The following is a 17,514-nucleotide window of genomic DNA, read 5'->3' on the forward strand; positions in this document are numbered from 1 at the left end:
ACCAAATAAAGTGTAACCAACCCAGTTATTGGAAGTGGTATATTTGGTATGTTTTGAACATTAATTAGTATATTTTGCAATGCCACTTGCGGTCACCCTGCTTGTCAGATCTTCTCTCTCTTTCGCCATTTGACAGATTTCCGGTACGTACGCGGATTTTATGCTATGCGAAGAAAAAATAAAAAAATATACGTGAAAAGTACAAGAATGTCAGAAAATTATTGTGGCAGTGCATTAATAGATATGTGTATTACGTTAAAACATAAATGTTGCGTTTCAATAAAGTGCCTACATTTCGATGTTTATGGCTGAAAGAAAAGTGCACCCACAAGTCTGACAATCAAAACAAATGTTAATGAGCCAATTGGTAGAAGTGACCTGTTGTAACTGAAATGAATTTCAATATATAATTGCAGTGAACTATGGCTGACACACAAGCTAAGCCCGCTGCTGCTGCGCCTAAGGCTGCAAAGGCACCCAAAGCGGCAAAGGCCGCCAAGGCCCCAAAGGCTGAGAAGGCCGCCGCTACCGAGACGAAAGTTTCTGCCAAGAAGTACAAACGTCACGGTCGTCTGTTTGCCAAGGCTGTCTTCACTGGCTACAAGCGCGGTCTGAGGAACCAGCACGAGAATCACGCCATCCTTAAGGTAAGTTTCCACAACACACATTACTCGTTGATTCTTATGAAACTATCAACATAATATTTACAGATTGAGGGTGCTCGTCGCAAGGAGCATGGCGAGTTCTACGTTGGCAAGCGTTGCGTGTATGTCTACAAGGCACAGACCAAGAAGTGCGTGCCCCAGCACCCAGAGCGCAAGACCCGTGTCCGTGCAGTGTGGGGCAAGGTTACCCGCATCCACGGCAACACTGGCTCCGTGCGTGCCCGCTTCAACAGGAATTTGCCCGGTCATGCCATGGGACACCGCATTCGCATTGTAAGCATTGCAATAGAGATAATGTGCTTCATTCAACGTATTAATGGTGATTTATATTTCAGATGCTGTACCCATCAAGGATTTAAGTTAATAATTAACTTTAAATGACCTGCAAAAGATCCGTTTACATCATAATAAATGAAACAATTTAAATTTAATTACAAGTATACTTGGAATTTTAAACGCATTTCTTTCAATTACTCTGACATGTTGCTCTGGTGATTTAGTGGATAATAGTAAAAACGTGGAAAAATGGAAATCAAATACCAAATGCACTTAAAATTAAGTGGTTTATCAATAACAAATATAGTAGTGTCATTTTAATTACTACTATTGTATTGTGAAGAAGTCCTAGTTGGAGAACGCGGATCGAAAATATGAAGTTCAAAGCTTTGTGCTTAATATATATACATACATACATTGTATATATTGTACATATAACACATGGTGGTTGTCTATATGTAGGATCATGTGTTTATTCTGATAAAATCATGTAGCTGAATTTAATATTGTATCAATTAATAGCAGTATTCTAGCTTCAAAAAAGGGGCCTTGTTTCCGTAAATGTGGTTTATATTTTAATTCGTCTTAAAAGGTTTTTTTTTTCAATTTAAAACCAAAATCAAATTTGGACAAGTGCTGGACAACAGATAAATCAAAATAAAACCCAACACTTATTTACACAATGGTAGTGTGACCATTTCTCCAATTAATATTTGAATGCAACCCAAACGGTTACCGAAATACTTCTTCATCTTACGTCAAACGCAAAGCGTTACGTAGTGATTATTGTAGGCATTCGCGTGCTTGGCATCTTCGGTTACACTGTCGTAGACCATTTTAAATAAACCGTTCATTGGCGAAGGTGGCGTCGGTTTTCGCAGTGAAAAATTTCCATTAAACAAAAGAGCGCTGCAAACAAAGCGAAAAATTTTACTTTACAAATAAGTACACAAGGTATGTATAAAACGGACAATCGTGCATAGTTAAAGCAATTAAGAAGACTGCAGTGATAACTTGTTGCATGTGCACTATAAAATCGATTAAGTTGCGGAAGCAAACCTAATCATCATCTTATGCTTTTCACTTGTGTATTGGTGTCATGGAATTTTGAGGCTAACCAAACTCTGTATCTGTTTGTTCATGATGATGATGATGAAGGGCTTTGGCAGAGGGAAAGGTGTGAGTGAGTGAAGTGCAGCTGCTATAAAAGTGTTGTATTTAGCACAGCTGCCAAAGCGCCATATGCTTTGCTGCTGCATACTGAAGTGAAACATAAAAATATCACACAAAACATCTCATTTTTCCGACCAACACTGCTCCCCGCTCCTTCCTAGGCTCTAGTGTGGCCATGTTTCTTTTTTGTGTTTTTGCATTATTCTCGTGTGTGGCTCTTTTTTTAGTCTCGACTGCAGGCTGCCCAACTTAATAATCGCATGCGCTGGCTAAAAACTAGCTAAAGGCGGTTTCAACCGGCGGCGTTCGTTAAAAGGCATATACTTATATGTACATACATGTTGTGCATATATGTACATATGTATGTATAAGTATTAGTAGTTTTGTGGAAATGACGCCGCCGTTGTTTCGGGTCACTTTTGAATTTGAATGCGCTAAAAATGTTTTCGTCCGTTTTGCGTTATAATAATGGTAAAATAAATATAGGTTGGCCGCCACTGGTTAAACTTGATTTTGCTTTGCACACATGTATTGTACACTCATCTAATGTGACCCATGGCCAAAACGACGTCGTTTGCTTTTAAATTTATGTCTTGCCATATTTATTTTGCTTGCCTCACATTCGGTTAACGCAGTCGGTATCTTGTCATTTAGGCAATAATCTTTAAATAATAAAACAATCGGTAACCAGAGCGCGTTAGACAGGGAGGGAGAGAGTAAGAAAGAGAGCGCGAAATGGGAATCGAAGCCGACAATTCAAGTTATATCCAGATTGCTCATTACTCATAATTTCTAAAAAAAACGAGTGCTTCACACACATTTAGACGCAGGTAATGTTCACAATAATTGCATTAGTGTGTGTTGGCTGTAAGCAACTTAGGGCCGCTCGACGTGACCGATACAACAACAATAATGGCGAATAAAAAGTCTACCATTAGTCAGTTATTGTTGTTGACGCATGTGTTTGTCTTTCACACACATACATTGATTTGTATCTATGTGCTCTGTTTAGCTTGGAAAATGTTTAGCCAGCAAAAAGCATGAAGAGTTAGTTGTTCGCTAAGAGATCTTTGACTCTTGTTGTGTGTATTATCGGTCATTCACTTTGCTTTGTTTTACGCAAAAGCAAACAAACACACACACACACATACAATGTCAACTACATACCTCAACATAATTGTGTTTGTGTGTGTTTTGTGTGCTTTGGCATCCCATGGGGAGACTTTCGCCTCCCACAAAGCATGACGCATCATTTTCTCGCAGATGTCATCGCGTCTCTCTTCCTCTCTCTATCGCTCTCTTTACACCCAAGCACCAACCCCACTTTGACCTCATTCCTCCTCCACAAACAGCAGCACAACATAAAACTGAAACACTCGAAAACTTTATTATATTTTGTATACAATATTAAAAAAAATTGCAATAATAATTTAGCGTATTTATTTGAATATTTAATTAAAATGAATTCAAAAATTTTATGATGTTAATATTAAAAGCTTCTTTTAAATTTAAATTTATATAATATTATCAAATAAAATCGCAACTTGCAAAATAAGTAGAATATTAAAGTCAAGCTGAAAGCAGTTACAGCTTAGGGGTGAATAGAAAAACTATTATTAATGGTCCACGACTATTATTATGCTATATTATTGTATGGTATAGCTATGTTTTTGTGCAGCGTACAATATAAAATTGTACAAAAAAATGAGAAAGTGTGCGAATGGCGGCGACAGAGCCGCAATTATAGTTAAAAAGAACGCAGTGCTCAAAAATAGAGATAATGTTTGTATGTGTATAAGTATACATGTATACTTCTATGCCTGTCTTGTCTATATATGTATGTGTGAAAAGTGAGCAGCCGAATCGCGAATGGTTGTGTCGGGCAGAGAGAGCGAGAGGGGAGCTCCCGCTGTTGGTGCAAATGTTTTCCATTCTGCTTGCTGCTCTTTTTGTTGCTGTTGTTGTGTCTGACTCTGTTTTCGGTTCTTCGTTGTCCGCGTTCTGCCTGCTGCCATTTTTCATCGTGGCTCAGTTTGCTGACGCTCGTCACAGTCGCCGCTTCATTCATTGTTGGCCACTTTTTTTTTAGTTGTAAGTGGCGTGACCATTTCCATACCGCACATTACAGTGTGTCACGAAAGTCTATTTTCATATGCATATGCAATTATTTTAAAAAATGATTTTAACACGATTTTCTCTATTGAAGTGTACTTACCATTTATTTTCTCCCCCTTTTGCAGTTTATAAGCAACTACAATGACTTCCACCGAACTGAAAATTGGCCTCAACACCAGCTCTCGTCCCTCCAGCCGCGTCCTGAAGCCTCCAGGTGGCGGACACACCAACATCTTCTCGGAACCTGAAGTTGCCGTGAATGCCCCGCGTCCCAAATACAATCAACAGAACTCTTCCAATCTGAATGCCTGCATGGGTTCCACGGATGCCAATCAGGTGGTGGAGAAGCTGCGGGATGAGGTAGCTGCCGCCCCAAAGGAGGAACAGAAGCCTGCAGCTAGCCAGCCCAAAGAGAGCAGCAATGGCAACAAAGGAGCGTCAGATCAGGCGCGTGGTCGTGTTCCTCCCGGCGGTTACTCATCGGGTGGCTTCTGGTAGACGAAGCAGGATGGGAGGATGGATGGATGGGGTAGCTGTAGTTGTGTGGCTGCCACACGCATTTAATGACACTCTCACACAAACAAACACACACTCACATACACATATAAGCCAAGACATCCTCAACACCATTAAATACATTTATAAATATAAATCGCTTAAACTATTACATATATATACAATATTTAGCCTATACAACATTCATATTCATATTCCAAAATTGGCTACAAAATGTTCAAACCGTTGAAAACAAAAGTTGATAATGAATGCGAAGTAATTATCCAATTTTATTGCTGATATTCATTGACTATACTATACTATATATTCGCCTTTTTTCTGCTCTCTTTCTGATTTTTGCATTTGATTTTTGTGTTTCTATTCTATGCATAACTATTTTATAAAACGTCTAACGCAATTGTTTAAACTTTAAGTGCGATTCCGCCCTAATAAAACATACAAATTAAAAGTCGAAAACGTATTTAACAAATTTACCATTCACATTTTGAATCTGTACTTAAATGTCCAATCCAAACTTGTAACAATGGTCTGTAAAATTTGTCTAAAATTATTTTCTAATTACGTAAGTGTATTGCGACAAAATAAATTTAACATTTAATACAAAGAACAATACCGTCTCTTTTATTCCACAATAAATCGTTCCTAGAATAATTAAAAGTCGTTTGTCGGATGTCTTGTACCAAAAAAGGTATAAACTTTAATTGGCGATCAAATTGTAGCGATCAATAAACGCACGATCTTAGATCAAAAAGATTTGTGCGAAAATGAAATTATGAATTATTGAGATATTTTGAGTTCTTAGTTACGATATTTTAAGTCTATCATTTATTACACCTGAATTAATAATTATCTTGACGATTATGTCAAATTATATTTACGAATAAATACATCAATTTGTATTATTTTTAGTGTGGATATCTTAGAAACTAGAGGGCGGTGGAGCGGGCGTTACATCAAAAAACATTTAACAACTCGCTATTTAATGCGTTCGCTACGCTCCATCCAAACAGCATTTTTTTTTGTGTTTTACATAATTTATGTGAAAATTAATTATTAGAAGGTAAAGAAATTATGACTAAAAGCTGTTTCTCTTCTCTGCTCTCAAGTCGTTTGTTTCGTTGAATTATTTCTTGGTTCCGCGTCGTTAAAGCTGAACCCGTAATAAGTCCATATTTGTTGTTGTTGTTAGGCTAAATTCAAACTATAGCTAATAATTAGACTAATTTCATGTCATTAATATATGAGTCCAATTCGGCATCAAGTTCCTCGGCAGTTGGTGGAGCTTTTCGTTCACGACGCTGTCCGCCTGCTCCGCCAGCTCCAGGTGCAGGTTTGCCACCAGCTGGACGCTTAAAACTGCCACGACGAGGTGCGCCGCCAGCTTGGCCACCTAAAATGAAATGGGTGACATTCAGTAAATGGGTCGATTTGTTTAAATGATTACTACATACCACCACGCTTGAATTGTGGCCCTGAACCGACGCGACGCTTCACATCATCGGCGGGAAGGGGACGCGTGAGAGCTGCAACATCAGAGACGGCAAGTTGTATGGTCATGGGGCGACCATCCAATGGCACTCCATGGTATTGCTTGATGGCCTTCAGAGCATCGGATCTACGCTCAAAGATGACATCAGCAGTGCCTGGCAAAAATAAATAATAAATGAATATAAAGAGCATTATATACAATTAGTTACACATACCCAATGAGCGACCAGAACGATCGTAATGCACGGCTGCCTTCTTCATGGGTCCGAAGTCATTGAAGAGCTCCTTGATGTCCGTATTTGAGACGCCATAGTCCAAATTACCAACAATCAACCGTGTTGGCCCAGCACTGCTTCCAGCAGCGCCTCCATTCCGCTTTGGACCATCGTACATATCATGCTTCCAAGCGCTGTTCACATCGCCCTAGAGGGGGGTAGTATTAGGTAGAAGGTTTTTGTTGGTTGGTTGATTCGATTCGATCGGATTGGGATTATGTAGAGTAGCCAGCAGTTGTTGTTATCCTAGCCATATTATCTCAGATAGAGAGGACGCGCCATCGAAGAACAATGCAGAAAACCACTAAATATGTATGTATGTATATCGATTGATTGATTGCCACTGTTTTGTTATGATTATTTTTGGGCAAGCGGCACACCACAAGAAAAATAACAATTGAACGTGTTTTATATGTAGTATATATGAACGGGGAATACAAAGAAAAACAAACGAAACGCGAAATCTCCTGAAGTGCTGTAAAATATATATGTATTCAAAAAGAGTTCTATATATGTTCGACGACGAATTTTTTAGAGTTTGTTTGTATTGATCGATCGGTCTTTCTCTGCTGCGGCTGCTGCTTCATTCCATCCTTAAAAACAACCCAACATGTGTGTTAAAAGCATTGTTATTGTTTTGTTTTTTAAGTAGAATTTCGCCAAACCGCCATTTTGCAGCTTGCGTATGTATGCGTTTGCACATGGTAAAAGTAACGGTACAGGTACCGTTTATTCTGCGTATGATCGCCATTTTGAATTTTCCGTGTTGTGATATTTGCTATTTTCACATTTTGCGCTTCGCATCTGTTTTTATTCGCAAGAAATCAAAGCGGGGAGTTTCCAACTTGTTTTGGGGGCTGTCCTTTTCATATTTTCAATGTATATTGCATGGATATAATTAATGCTGCTTTCTCTGCTGCCTCTACATGACACAACGTTACGTTTCAATTACCCGTGCGAGCCGAGGCTTCTGTATAACACCGCCACCGCCGGCGCCACCACGACGACCTTTGAGCACGCCACCGGCGCCGCTGGCTGGTGCCGGCTTGCGTGGGGATCCGCCGCCACGACGTGGCCCAGCGCCAGCAGCAAATCGCTGCTGGCCGCCTGAGCGACGTGCTCCGCCTGGTCCACCGCGGGTGCTGCCCTGCGGTTTCTTCTGTGTACGCGTCGACTTAATGATATCATCCAAACTCATTTCGATTTTATCCACCATTTTTGCGGTTTGCTTTGTTTATTATTTGTAATTTCCAAGTGCTAAATATAACGCGTAAGTCGCAATCAACTCTTTTAAATGAAAACTCGCGTTGTTAATGTAGGATTTATTGTTACGAAGCGCGTGCAAATTTCGCCAATTGCTGAAAAAACGACGCACGAAAATTGTAGAAACAAAATCAAAGATGGCTGACTTCAATGAAAAAAAGTGTTGCTCAACGTTTTGAATCTACCGATAAATTGATGTCTAACAATCGAACTATCGGGTTTTGTTTTGGTACAAATATACTGAATATCACATCAAACAGTGTGACCGTAAGTAGTAAGAGCACTTTAAAATTCCACCTGCGGTCACACTGAAATTACTAGCGTTATTGCGATAACTGACAAGAAAAAAAGTAAATAAAAATAAAAACTAATAACATTCCGCAAAACACCAAAAGATGTTCATTGTGGCAATAACTGGTGGCATTGCTACGGGCAAAAGTACTGTGAGCAAGGTCTTTGAACGCCATGGCATCCCAATCATCGATGCCGACAAAATTGCTCGAGAGAGTAAGTGCACTTTTGAGGATGTTCTAATTAAATTTAATTAACATACTTATGTACAATGTACAATATATTTAACGCCCCTACAACAGTTGTGGAACCAGGTCAACCATGCTGGCAAAAGATTCGATCAGCTTTTGGCGAAGAAGTGCTATTGCCCAGTAAGGAAATCAATCGAGCTGTTTTGGGGCGTTTAATCTTTGAAAACAAGGAGCTGCGTGGAAAGCTTAATCAAATCACACATCCCACAATACATCGCACTATATTTTGGCGTGTCTTCAAACATTTCATGTCTGGCCGCGCCTACATAGTGCTCGACTTGCCACTGTTATTTGAAACTGGTATCTTAATGGATTTCATTCACAAAATTGTCACGGTGTCCTGGTAAGTTTTATACGAGAACATTAGTATGTTTTTATTATATAGATTTTATTTTATTAGTGACTCGGATAAACAACTAGAGCGACTGTTGGCACGTAATGAACTTTCGGAGCCCGAAGCACGTAATCGCATCGATTCGCAAATGCCGTTAGAGCAAAAATGCGAAAAGTCACATTTTGTGGTCGACAATAATGGTAGCATCGATGACACTGAAAAGGCAGCGATGCTCATTTTTAATATGATGCAGGAAAGTAATAAGCATTGGTATAATCGTGCCTTTATCCTGGGCTCCATTCTCATTGTATGCTTTGCCATCTACTTTGTGTGCAAAACCTTTGAATTGTGGCCCATGTCCAAGGTGTTTTAAGGCGTTCCTTGCAAGCATTTGTCTCTGTGTGTGTCATTAACGTGTCTTATTTATTTAACTTTTGTATTTTATGTTTATGAATTCCATACCAAATATGTTTTTACGCACACCTGCAACAATTTAGCCAATAAATTATACAATTGCAAAAGGGCTAATTTAAGTTTCATGTTTGTTTATCTGGCTTCTCTTATGGTAATCATTTTAATTATGTTCAGAATTCGATGGACACGATGCGTTTCCTTTAACAACTTTAACCTAATTACATTGTATGAATGGGCATACATACTACATATAGAGAATGATCTATATTACGCAGAGTTGAACTTAACATAAATATAGTGTGGATGGGAGCGTAGCGAGCAATCTTCATTTACAAGCACATTAAATCACTATCGTGGGGACTTCGCCAAGCAGCGTCGCCGTTTGTGCGCAGAAATTGATAAAAGTTTGCAGAGTAATTTTAGTGACAGCTTTGGTGACATTATGATTCAGTTGTATAGGATCCTGGACGACCATCGGTTTGCGTATCTGCAACGTTGTCTCTGGATTCTGCTTAGCATAATCCAAGTACCTAAATACAAATAATTATTAGTAGAAAATTCATCATAAACACAAAAAAATAGATATTTACTTTTGTGGCATGCGTCTTTCCAATTTCGTTATGGCTACACCACTTGTACCCAAGTAAGGACAAACTGCAAAACGCTCGTAATTAAACGTTGCATAGTATTTAAAAAAATTCTCTCATATACTCCTTGATCATCGGTACGGTAACCTGAACCTGATGGATCTTCAAGTCACTGAGTGACTTTTGAGCAAAGTTGGCAACCCATGCTGTTGATAAAAATACAATGCATTTATAGGGGAAGTACACAATTCAATTTTTGCAGCACTTACGTCCCACGAACTGTTTGGCATTGTTTGAGTTGTCGTTCTGAAGCGTCGCAATCGATGGCAACAACTGGTTGAGCTGCAAAAAAGTATGTGACCATCAATGCCATGCTATAAGTTGTGATTTGTTCCGATAATTTGCAACGCTCCAACCAGGTCTTCACATAGATACACATGTATTGAACTAGAATTGAAAGATGCATGGTTAGCGCTGCAATAAAATTGCAATATGAATTAATTTACCCAGTGGCTGCACTTCGAACAAGTATTTGAGCAAGTTGGTGTTACAATAGCCCAAGCTATTTAGGCAAATATCACACTCAATTCCAGAGGACAAGTGACAGGTCTTTATGATTGGCACACGCGCCTGTTCAATAACCTGTTGGACAAATTAAAAGCTTAACTAATGATCAATCGGACGAGAGAATGTGAATTACATTAATTATGCGCCATTTGTTGCTCGCTACGAAGAGTTCACGCATTACTCGCAGCTTGAGAAGAGTCGCCTTGGAAGCACGATGCTCGAAGATGTGGAAATTGTTGCCTGCATAATGAATTGTAATTAAAATACATACACCTGATGGATTTTTTATATAGATTCTGGTACTCACCAATATCCACAAATACATCCAAATCCGAGGAGCAGCTGCCAATGCCCGTAATCCTGGAGCCAAATTTATATATGCGAATAGGCTCATCGGCAAAACCGGGCGAAATCAATTCGCATAGATCACGATCGATATTATCGTACTCAGGCAATACTTTCAGTTTATCCGCCACTTGATATTTCTCCTTAAACATGTTTGTTATATCCGCCGTGACCATGGATTTCGCTTCTGCAAATAAAGAACTAAAGCTTAGTACACTTCAGTAGTAGATGTGTTGGTTGTTCTTACTCTTAGGCAACTGCACGGTGCTCTTTGCATTACGAGCTTCTACAGGAGCCACTTTCTTTTCTTGCTTGGTCGGTGGCGCCGCTGCTTTCGGGGGATTTACTACCCTTGCATTTACATTTGGTTTGGAATTAGGTGGATTAGGATTTGGATTTGGATGCTGTTCGGCCAAATGTGCTACAGCCTTGGCAATTGTGGTACCCACAATGCGATTTGTGCAGGCTGAGCAGCTAAAAGTACGTTTGATTTTGTTCAACTCCTTTGGAGGCACAAATGCAACTCCTTCATCAGGTGTTGCTGATGCTGATGATGATGATGAATTTGCCGCTGCTGATGATGTTGGTGCTTCCTCTTGCTCGTTAGGAACTGGTTGCGTCGATTTAGGCACTATGTATGTGGGATTCTTGTCCAAATACTTTTCAATACCCACCACAATGCGATTTAATAAACGAGTCAAATGTGGATCCAATTGAGCTTCACTCTGACGAGTCGCCCAATCCAGCGTTTCCAAGAAATAGTTGGCTTCCATGGTCAACGGATTTAGCTAAAAGACAGCATTGTAATTAAATTTGTTGTGCCGCCAAGGCAATATTATTTACGTATAACAATTGTTGATTCTCCGCCATTGTGTTGTGCTTTTTATTCTTTTTGCTGGTTTTCGCGGTAACTGTGATGACAACAGGGGGGCGAATCTCCCTCTACAAAACAAAACGAAAGTCGAAGTGATTAGTAAGAGCACAAATTGTGAACTGCTTTGTGAATTGTTCAAAACATATAGAACACAGTTTCTCGAGTGGAACAAAGGGGAAGACGCTTTTTCAACCGCAGCAGCAGCTGATTAGCTGCCAGAGTTGACACCAAACCAAAACCGCTAGCTTGCCGGTTGCGATGCAACTCTCACGGCAATCTTTAAAGCGTGTGTGTCTGTGTACCATAAACACCCTCACACATGCACCTATGTATGTATATAGTACATAATATTTATGAATATGTACAGATGTCATTTAGTTTTTACTTGTTTGACTTGTTAATGGAATTATTAAGTCAAATGCTGATGCAACTTTTGTGACTTCAACTAGTGTTTGGCAAATTTTGGCAAACACAACACGCTGCAATGTTGCGCTCTGGTGAAATCAACTTACACTCGATCCCGCTTCACTTGTGTTCCTCGTAATTCCCTCGTAAAACAATCTCTCGGCATTGTTATATTCGGCCTTATCAAACCAAAATGTGTCAACGTCCTCAATTCTCATGTTTTCGCTTATTTGTTTGCAAGACGAAACGTAATATAAACAGCACGTTCTTAAAACGCGAGTGATTTTCGGCCAGACAAAATACACTAATGTGAGCTTGTTTGTTAACTAGGGTTGTCAGCATCTGAAAATTTATATTTCCAAATGGCGGGTGTTTAACTTAAAGCACAATGTGATAAAACAAAACTTGGAAAGAGGGCTTGCAATGTATTTATAGCACTTGATTTGGGTATTTTAATGAGAGATTATGACGTCCCGTTTTAAGAGTAAATTATACATTAAATGCATTAAATATGAAGATACATAGATTGAAGTGTTTTAAAAATACAAGCTATAAAGACTTCTCAAATTGTTCAAAAGGGGATTTGTGGAAATAGACTGCAATAATCATAGATCGCTAAAGTTTCGGTTTAAACTTACATTTATTTTTTATTCACAGTCGACGCAAGTACTTATTGCCATTTAGTTAAATTGCATATGTTACATTTTATTTTATACACCTTGTTATTCCAATGTTAAAAGAAAACTACGAAAATATTTTTTTTCTTTTAATCTTTTATAAAAATCTAAAAGACACATTAAGGTTTATCCAATACCAAAAATGTCGATGTAATGCTTATATTAATAACATGAAACTGTTAAGGAACGCGGCACTTGCGGAAAAGTGGCAACCTTTTCAAGTAGGCTTTGGCATAAATATCGATATGTCAAATTGAACAACGATACTAGTTATCGAGCATCAAAGCAGTTGTACTCACTCACACAAGTAAACAGTTCCGTTTCCGAGACTATAAATACCAGTCGCAGTGAAAATTTTCATCATACGTTTGTGAAGCCTCATAGCCGGTAATTCGAACGTAAAATCTCTCCGAGATCGACCAGCAACTGCTCTACAGATTTTCTGTGAATTTTTCTTGTGTGTGAAAAATAAAATAAAAAAAACTCAATATGGTAAGTTCTATTCAATTTACTGTTTAGAAAATTAAATTCGTTTTGTGTTTGTACAAATGCAATGCGGGCAAATCAAACATGATAAAATAAAAGAAACTCAAGATGGCGGCGTCACATTTTTAACCAATGTGATGACGTCATGTAAAAGTTTTAATTGTTAAAAAGAAAAAGATTTGTGGTAAAATGAGTTTTTCCATTTTTCGGGAAGAATTCCCTGAAATGCCGAGAAATATTCTTTCATAAATTTAGTTTCCTTGTTTAAATTCTTGGGTGTGGCTAAATCGATATCGATTTTTCTTTGCAACGTTAAATTAATCGAGCATTTGCTTTTCTTCTCTTTTCCATTACAGCGTGAGTGTATCTCTATCCACGTTGGCCAGGCTGGTGTCCAGATCGGTAATGCCTGCTGGGAATTGTACTGCTTGGAGCACGGTATCCAGCCTGATGGTCAGATGCCCTCTGACAAGACCGTCGGCGGTGGTGATGACTCATTCAACACCTTCTTCAGCGAGACTGGTGCCGGCAAGCATGTGCCCCGTGCCGTCTTCGTGGATCTGGAGCCCACAGTCGTGGATGAGGTCCGCACTGGTACCTACCGTCAGCTGTTCCATCCCGAGCAGTTGATCACAGGCAAGGAAGATGCCGCCAACAACTACGCTCGTGGCCACTACACCATTGGCAAGGAAATCGTTGATCTGGTTTTGGATCGTATTCGCAAGTTGGCCGATCAGTGCACTGGTCTCCAGGGTTTCCTCATCTTCCACTCGTTCGGTGGCGGTACCGGCTCTGGTTTCACCTCCCTGTTGATGGAGCGTCTGTCTGTGGATTATGGCAAGAAGTCCAAGCTGGAATTCGCCATCTACCCAGCACCCCAGGTCTCCACTGCTGTGGTTGAGCCCTACAACTCCATCCTGACCACGCACACAACTCTGGAGCACTCCGACTGCGCCTTCATGGTCGACAACGAGGCTATCTATGATATCTGCCGTCGTAACTTGGATATCGAGCGTCCCACATACACTAACCTGAATCGTTTGATTGGCCAGATCGTGTCTTCGATCACCGCTTCTCTGCGTTTCGATGGTGCCCTCAATGTGGATCTTACTGAATTCCAGACCAACTTGGTGCCCTACCCCCGTATCCATTTCCCTCTGGTGACCTACGCTCCCGTCATCTCCGCGGAGAAGGCCTACCACGAGCAGCTCTCCGTTGCCGAGATCACCAACGCTTGCTTCGAGCCAGCCAACCAGATGGTGAAGTGCGATCCTCGTCACGGCAAGTACATGGCCTGCTGCATGTTGTACCGTGGTGATGTGGTGCCCAAGGATGTGAATGCCGCTATTGCCACCATCAAGACTAAGCGTACCATTCAGTTCGTGGACTGGTGTCCAACTGGTTTCAAGGTTGGCATCAACTACCAGCCACCCACTGTGGTGCCCGGTGGTGATTTGGCCAAGGTTCAGCGTGCCGTGTGCATGTTGTCCAACACCACGGCTATTGCCGAGGCCTGGGCTCGTCTGGATCATAAGTTCGATCTTATGTACGCCAAGCGTGCTTTCGTCCACTGGTATGTGGGTGAGGGTATGGAGGAAGGCGAGTTCTCTGAGGCTCGTGAGGATTTGGCTGCTCTCGAGAAGGATTACGAGGAGGTCGGCATGGACTCTGGCGATGGTGAGGGTGAGGGTGCTGAGGAGTATTAAGCACTCACTCCACAAATGCAATACGCATGCAAGACAAGCGTCATTGGTGGGCGTGGCATCCGAGGCACACGTCGAAACCAATGCTTACGCTTTGTCCCAAAAAACATATAACAAGAGAAAATTCGCAAATGAAAAACACTGGGAGTAAAATATGGTAAAACCAAAAGTATTTTATTGCTAAAGACGAAGACAAAAAAAGAGAAAAAAAAATATTGTCTTAAATTGTTGTTCCAGAATAAAAAAAATACAGCGTTTGTCAGTGTTTGTCAGCAAAAAACTCTATTGCCTTCTTCTTTTCCCAAGCTTTTCCAGACAAGAGTTCAATGAACGCACAAAAAAAAAAGCTAATTGCGTTGTCGACGTGGCCAGATGGCCAACAGGGGAAAGCGAAGAGAATGTCTCGCACTCTATTAATAGCAGATGTAGTTGTAGTTGTTGTACGAAGAGCCGCTTTCTACTCTACTTCATTTTCCGCTGCAATGAATGGCACGAGACGAGACTGTACTTGGCTTGCATGCAACCTAAATATAAACACAGAGATGGTACGACGCCCCATAGAGAGTGCATGCCTAGTTATCGATTTAATGTGATGACTCACGCTGCAGCATAACTCAAGCCACTAGAAGTGAGTGGGGGGCAATTCAAAATCAGGCGATGACTTCATTTCTGTGTATTTGTGTGCGTGTGAAGTAATCGCCGGCTGCCGTCGTATCTGGAACCTCGCCTTTTAAGTACGCATGTGTATACATTTATATAGTATGTACCGTTCATACAAACATGTAGATGTGTATGTGTGTGTACGAGCTCAGTCGACCATTTAAGGGGGTTGCTAGTTCGCACTAAGAAATTTAAGCCTAGGTAAACCGGCTTGTTTGGGTAAATTCGAGAAACAGACAAACAGCTGCTGCTATTAAATTTCCAGAATTTCAGCAGAAACGCCCAGGAAATGCAGAAAAGCCGTACAGATGGTTTCTTCTTGAATGCATGAATATACAAAAATGCATACATATGTACAAATATGCCTACACGTAGATCTGCATACATATGTATGTATACATTCACACTTATTTATAAATGTATGCAAGTAGAGGTTATGTTCGTCAATTCATGTATACATACATATGTACATACGTACATATAACTGTTTGTTTGTATGTAAATTTGTTTTCTTTGCCAAATTAAGGTTTAAATTTTGAAACTCATATAAGTAAACATTTAAGAAAATGTCTTTATATTTAGATGGACACCTAAGCTGTAAATCATTAAGTAAGGCTTGTTTTGACTATAGTTACTAGCAGCTGGCTTTATAATACATTGATTTTTGAAAGCAGTTTCAATGGAGTGCAAGAAACAAAACCCACATCTTACTATTTTTTGTATGTGTGTAGTTGGGTATACATACATATGCATTTGCATGTGTATTGAGTGAATCAAGTTCACCTCAAAAAGCAATGATGACGACAACCCAAGTAAAGCAAGCCGGCTCTATAAAAGTGCTGTAGGTGGTTGAGTGGGACGTCAGTTAAAATTGATTTTACTTCCCATGAGTCTGACGATACATTTTGTGCCGTGATTTCACATTGCAGAATGTTGTTTGTTTGATCAATGAAGCGTAGTAAATAAATTTCAACAAATGTTCATATCTATCTATGCATGTAGTATGTATATATATATGTAAATTCATAAATATATATGTACATTTTTGTAGGCTTGTTTATACATCATACACGTATACGTATATGCACAAACACATGCATGTGTTGAAATGAGTACTTTTTCGCAAAAATATCGATAGTTCCGATCACACTTAGACCATCGCCTGGCTCAAAAAATGTTGAATTAAGTGGCAGCACTGTTACCTGCCGCCATTCAATTTCAAATGCATTTTTAAATTTAACATCGGTTTGTTAATCGACACATACATATATGTATATTATTATTACGGTAAAGGCTTTTTGGAGAATCTCGCCGTTTTCTATATAATCAAAAAAATTAATTATACTAACTCTTGCTAGTTTCGAATAATTGATTTGCTCATGTGGGCTATGAATTAACTGCTACAAACACATACAAATTGATAAGGATATTAAATGTAAACATTTTTTAAATACATAGCCACGAAGTAAGACCAAGTCAATCATGTCGAAAAGCAAGGAGACTGGTATTGGTACAGATCCAGAGTGTAACAAAAATTACCATCTGAACAAGAGCGAAAAAGTTGCACTCAAAGACCTGCTACAGAAGAGACTGCATGAGTGCGGTTGGTACAAAGACGTCGAGGAAAAGATTCGTAATACGCTTCAAGAACGCGGCTTGTCTAACATTACTCATGATCAGCTTTCAGCGGAGATTATTCCACAAGTAAAGTTCGGTGTTATTTATATGATATTGTTCAGTAAAAGTATTATCATCAAAATTAGGCACGTGCTCTGGTACCCGAAGAAGTTCGCAAGGAGATGACAATGCGCGTGCGTGAAGCTTTGGAGTCGCCGTTGCCCACCATTGGGAATGGCAAAACATAACTTTAACAGCACTGGCAACGTTCGTTTTATAACACTGAACAAATTAAATAATTCAAATGTTCTGCAAATGCTCCAAAGATAAATATCAAAGACAACATAAGTTTAAATTCTAGCACATTTTCTTGTGGTTTTTATTAACTTGTAATTAAGTAGATATAGTATATACATGCTTAACGCCTGCTAATGCTAATTATGAATTGCGCCATTAGTTGTGTACAAATGTAATAAATAAACAACTTAATCATAATATATTCGATTACTATGTTAATATACGTATGTATGTA

At 39.6% G+C, this 17,514-nt stretch overlaps 7 protein-coding genes across 8 annotated transcripts; 5 read left to right on the top strand and 2 right to left on the bottom strand.

Annotated features, from left to right (window-relative positions):
• The first annotated feature begins 53 nt into the window (after positions 1–53).
• On the top strand, positions 54–1,096 carry LOC132787550 (large ribosomal subunit protein eL33). The gene is made up of 4 exons (XM_060794655.1): positions 54–143; positions 417–647; positions 711–938; positions 1,001–1,096. The coding sequence occupies exons 2-4, from the start codon at positions 423–425 to the stop codon at positions 1,022–1,024; spliced, it is 477 nt and encodes a 158-aa protein (XP_060650638.1). The 5' UTR covers positions 54–143; positions 417–422; the 3' UTR covers positions 1,025–1,096.
• A 665-nt stretch (positions 1,097–1,761) lies between these two features.
• LOC132787341 (uncharacterized) lies at positions 1,762–5,355 on the top strand. 2 transcript variants are annotated; one of them, XM_060794326.1, is made up of 2 exons: positions 1,762–1,895; positions 4,355–5,355. In XM_060794326.1, exon 2 carries the CDS (start codon positions 4,371–4,373, stop codon positions 4,725–4,727), a length of 357 nt encoding a protein of 118 aa, XP_060650309.1. In that variant the 5' UTR covers positions 1,762–1,895; positions 4,355–4,370; the 3' UTR covers positions 4,728–5,355. The 2 variants fall into 2 exon arrangements, with proteins under 2 accessions (XP_060650309.1, XP_060650311.1); XM_060794328.1 differs by lacking the exon at positions 1,762–1,895 and adding an exon at positions 4,187–4,205.
• Positions 5,356–5,584: 229 nt separating this feature from the next.
• On the bottom strand, positions 5,585–7,899 carry LOC132787339 (THO complex subunit 4). The gene is made up of 4 exons (XM_060794324.1): positions 7,461–7,899; positions 6,449–6,656; positions 6,197–6,388; positions 5,585–6,135 (listed from the first exon to the last, which is right to left on the bottom strand). Exons 1-4 carry the CDS (start codon positions 7,722–7,724, stop codon positions 5,960–5,962), a joined length of 840 nt encoding a protein of 279 aa, XP_060650307.1. The 5' UTR covers positions 7,725–7,899; the 3' UTR covers positions 5,585–5,959.
• A 123-nt stretch (positions 7,900–8,022) lies between these two features.
• LOC132787340 (dephospho-CoA kinase) lies at positions 8,023–9,180 on the top strand. Its single transcript, XM_060794325.1, has 3 exons — positions 8,023–8,278; positions 8,365–8,656; positions 8,714–9,180. The coding sequence occupies exons 1-3, from the start codon at positions 8,167–8,169 to the stop codon at positions 9,018–9,020; spliced, it is 711 nt and encodes a 236-aa protein (XP_060650308.1). The 5' UTR covers positions 8,023–8,166; the 3' UTR covers positions 9,021–9,180.
• A 93-nt stretch (positions 9,181–9,273) lies between these two features.
• LOC132787336 (terminal uridylyltransferase Tailor) lies at positions 9,274–12,176 on the bottom strand. The gene is given in 11 exon segments (XM_060794322.1): positions 9,274–9,591; positions 9,652–9,761; positions 9,763–9,854; positions 9,918–9,999; positions 10,001–10,095; positions 10,155–10,290; positions 10,349–10,455; positions 10,523–10,747; positions 10,808–11,348; positions 11,404–11,502; positions 11,947–12,176. Coding segments are annotated over 11 exon segments (1,788 nt in total). The 5' UTR covers positions 12,058–12,176; the 3' UTR covers positions 9,274–9,401.
• A 668-nt stretch (positions 12,177–12,844) lies between these two features.
• LOC132787337 (tubulin alpha-1 chain) lies at positions 12,845–14,829 on the top strand. The gene is made up of 2 exons (XM_060794323.1): positions 12,845–13,008; positions 13,359–14,829. Exons 1-2 carry the CDS (start codon positions 13,006–13,008, stop codon positions 14,706–14,708), a joined length of 1,353 nt encoding a protein of 450 aa, XP_060650306.1. The 5' UTR covers positions 12,845–13,005; the 3' UTR covers positions 14,709–14,829.
• A 1,873-nt stretch (positions 14,830–16,702) lies between these two features.
• LOC132787440 (enhancer of yellow 2b transcription factor) lies at positions 16,703–17,347 on the top strand. The gene is made up of 2 exons (XM_060794479.1): positions 16,703–17,069; positions 17,129–17,347. The coding sequence occupies exons 1-2, from the start codon at positions 16,848–16,850 to the stop codon at positions 17,228–17,230; spliced, it is 324 nt and encodes a 107-aa protein (XP_060650462.1). The 5' UTR covers positions 16,703–16,847; the 3' UTR covers positions 17,231–17,347.
• Positions 17,348–17,514: the final 167 nt, after the last annotated feature.

This window comes from Drosophila nasuta, chromosome 2R, assembly GCF_023558535.2.
Source record: "Drosophila nasuta strain 15112-1781.00 chromosome 2R, ASM2355853v1, whole genome shotgun sequence".
Taxonomy (NCBI): domain Eukaryota; kingdom Metazoa; phylum Arthropoda; class Insecta; order Diptera; family Drosophilidae; genus Drosophila; species Drosophila nasuta.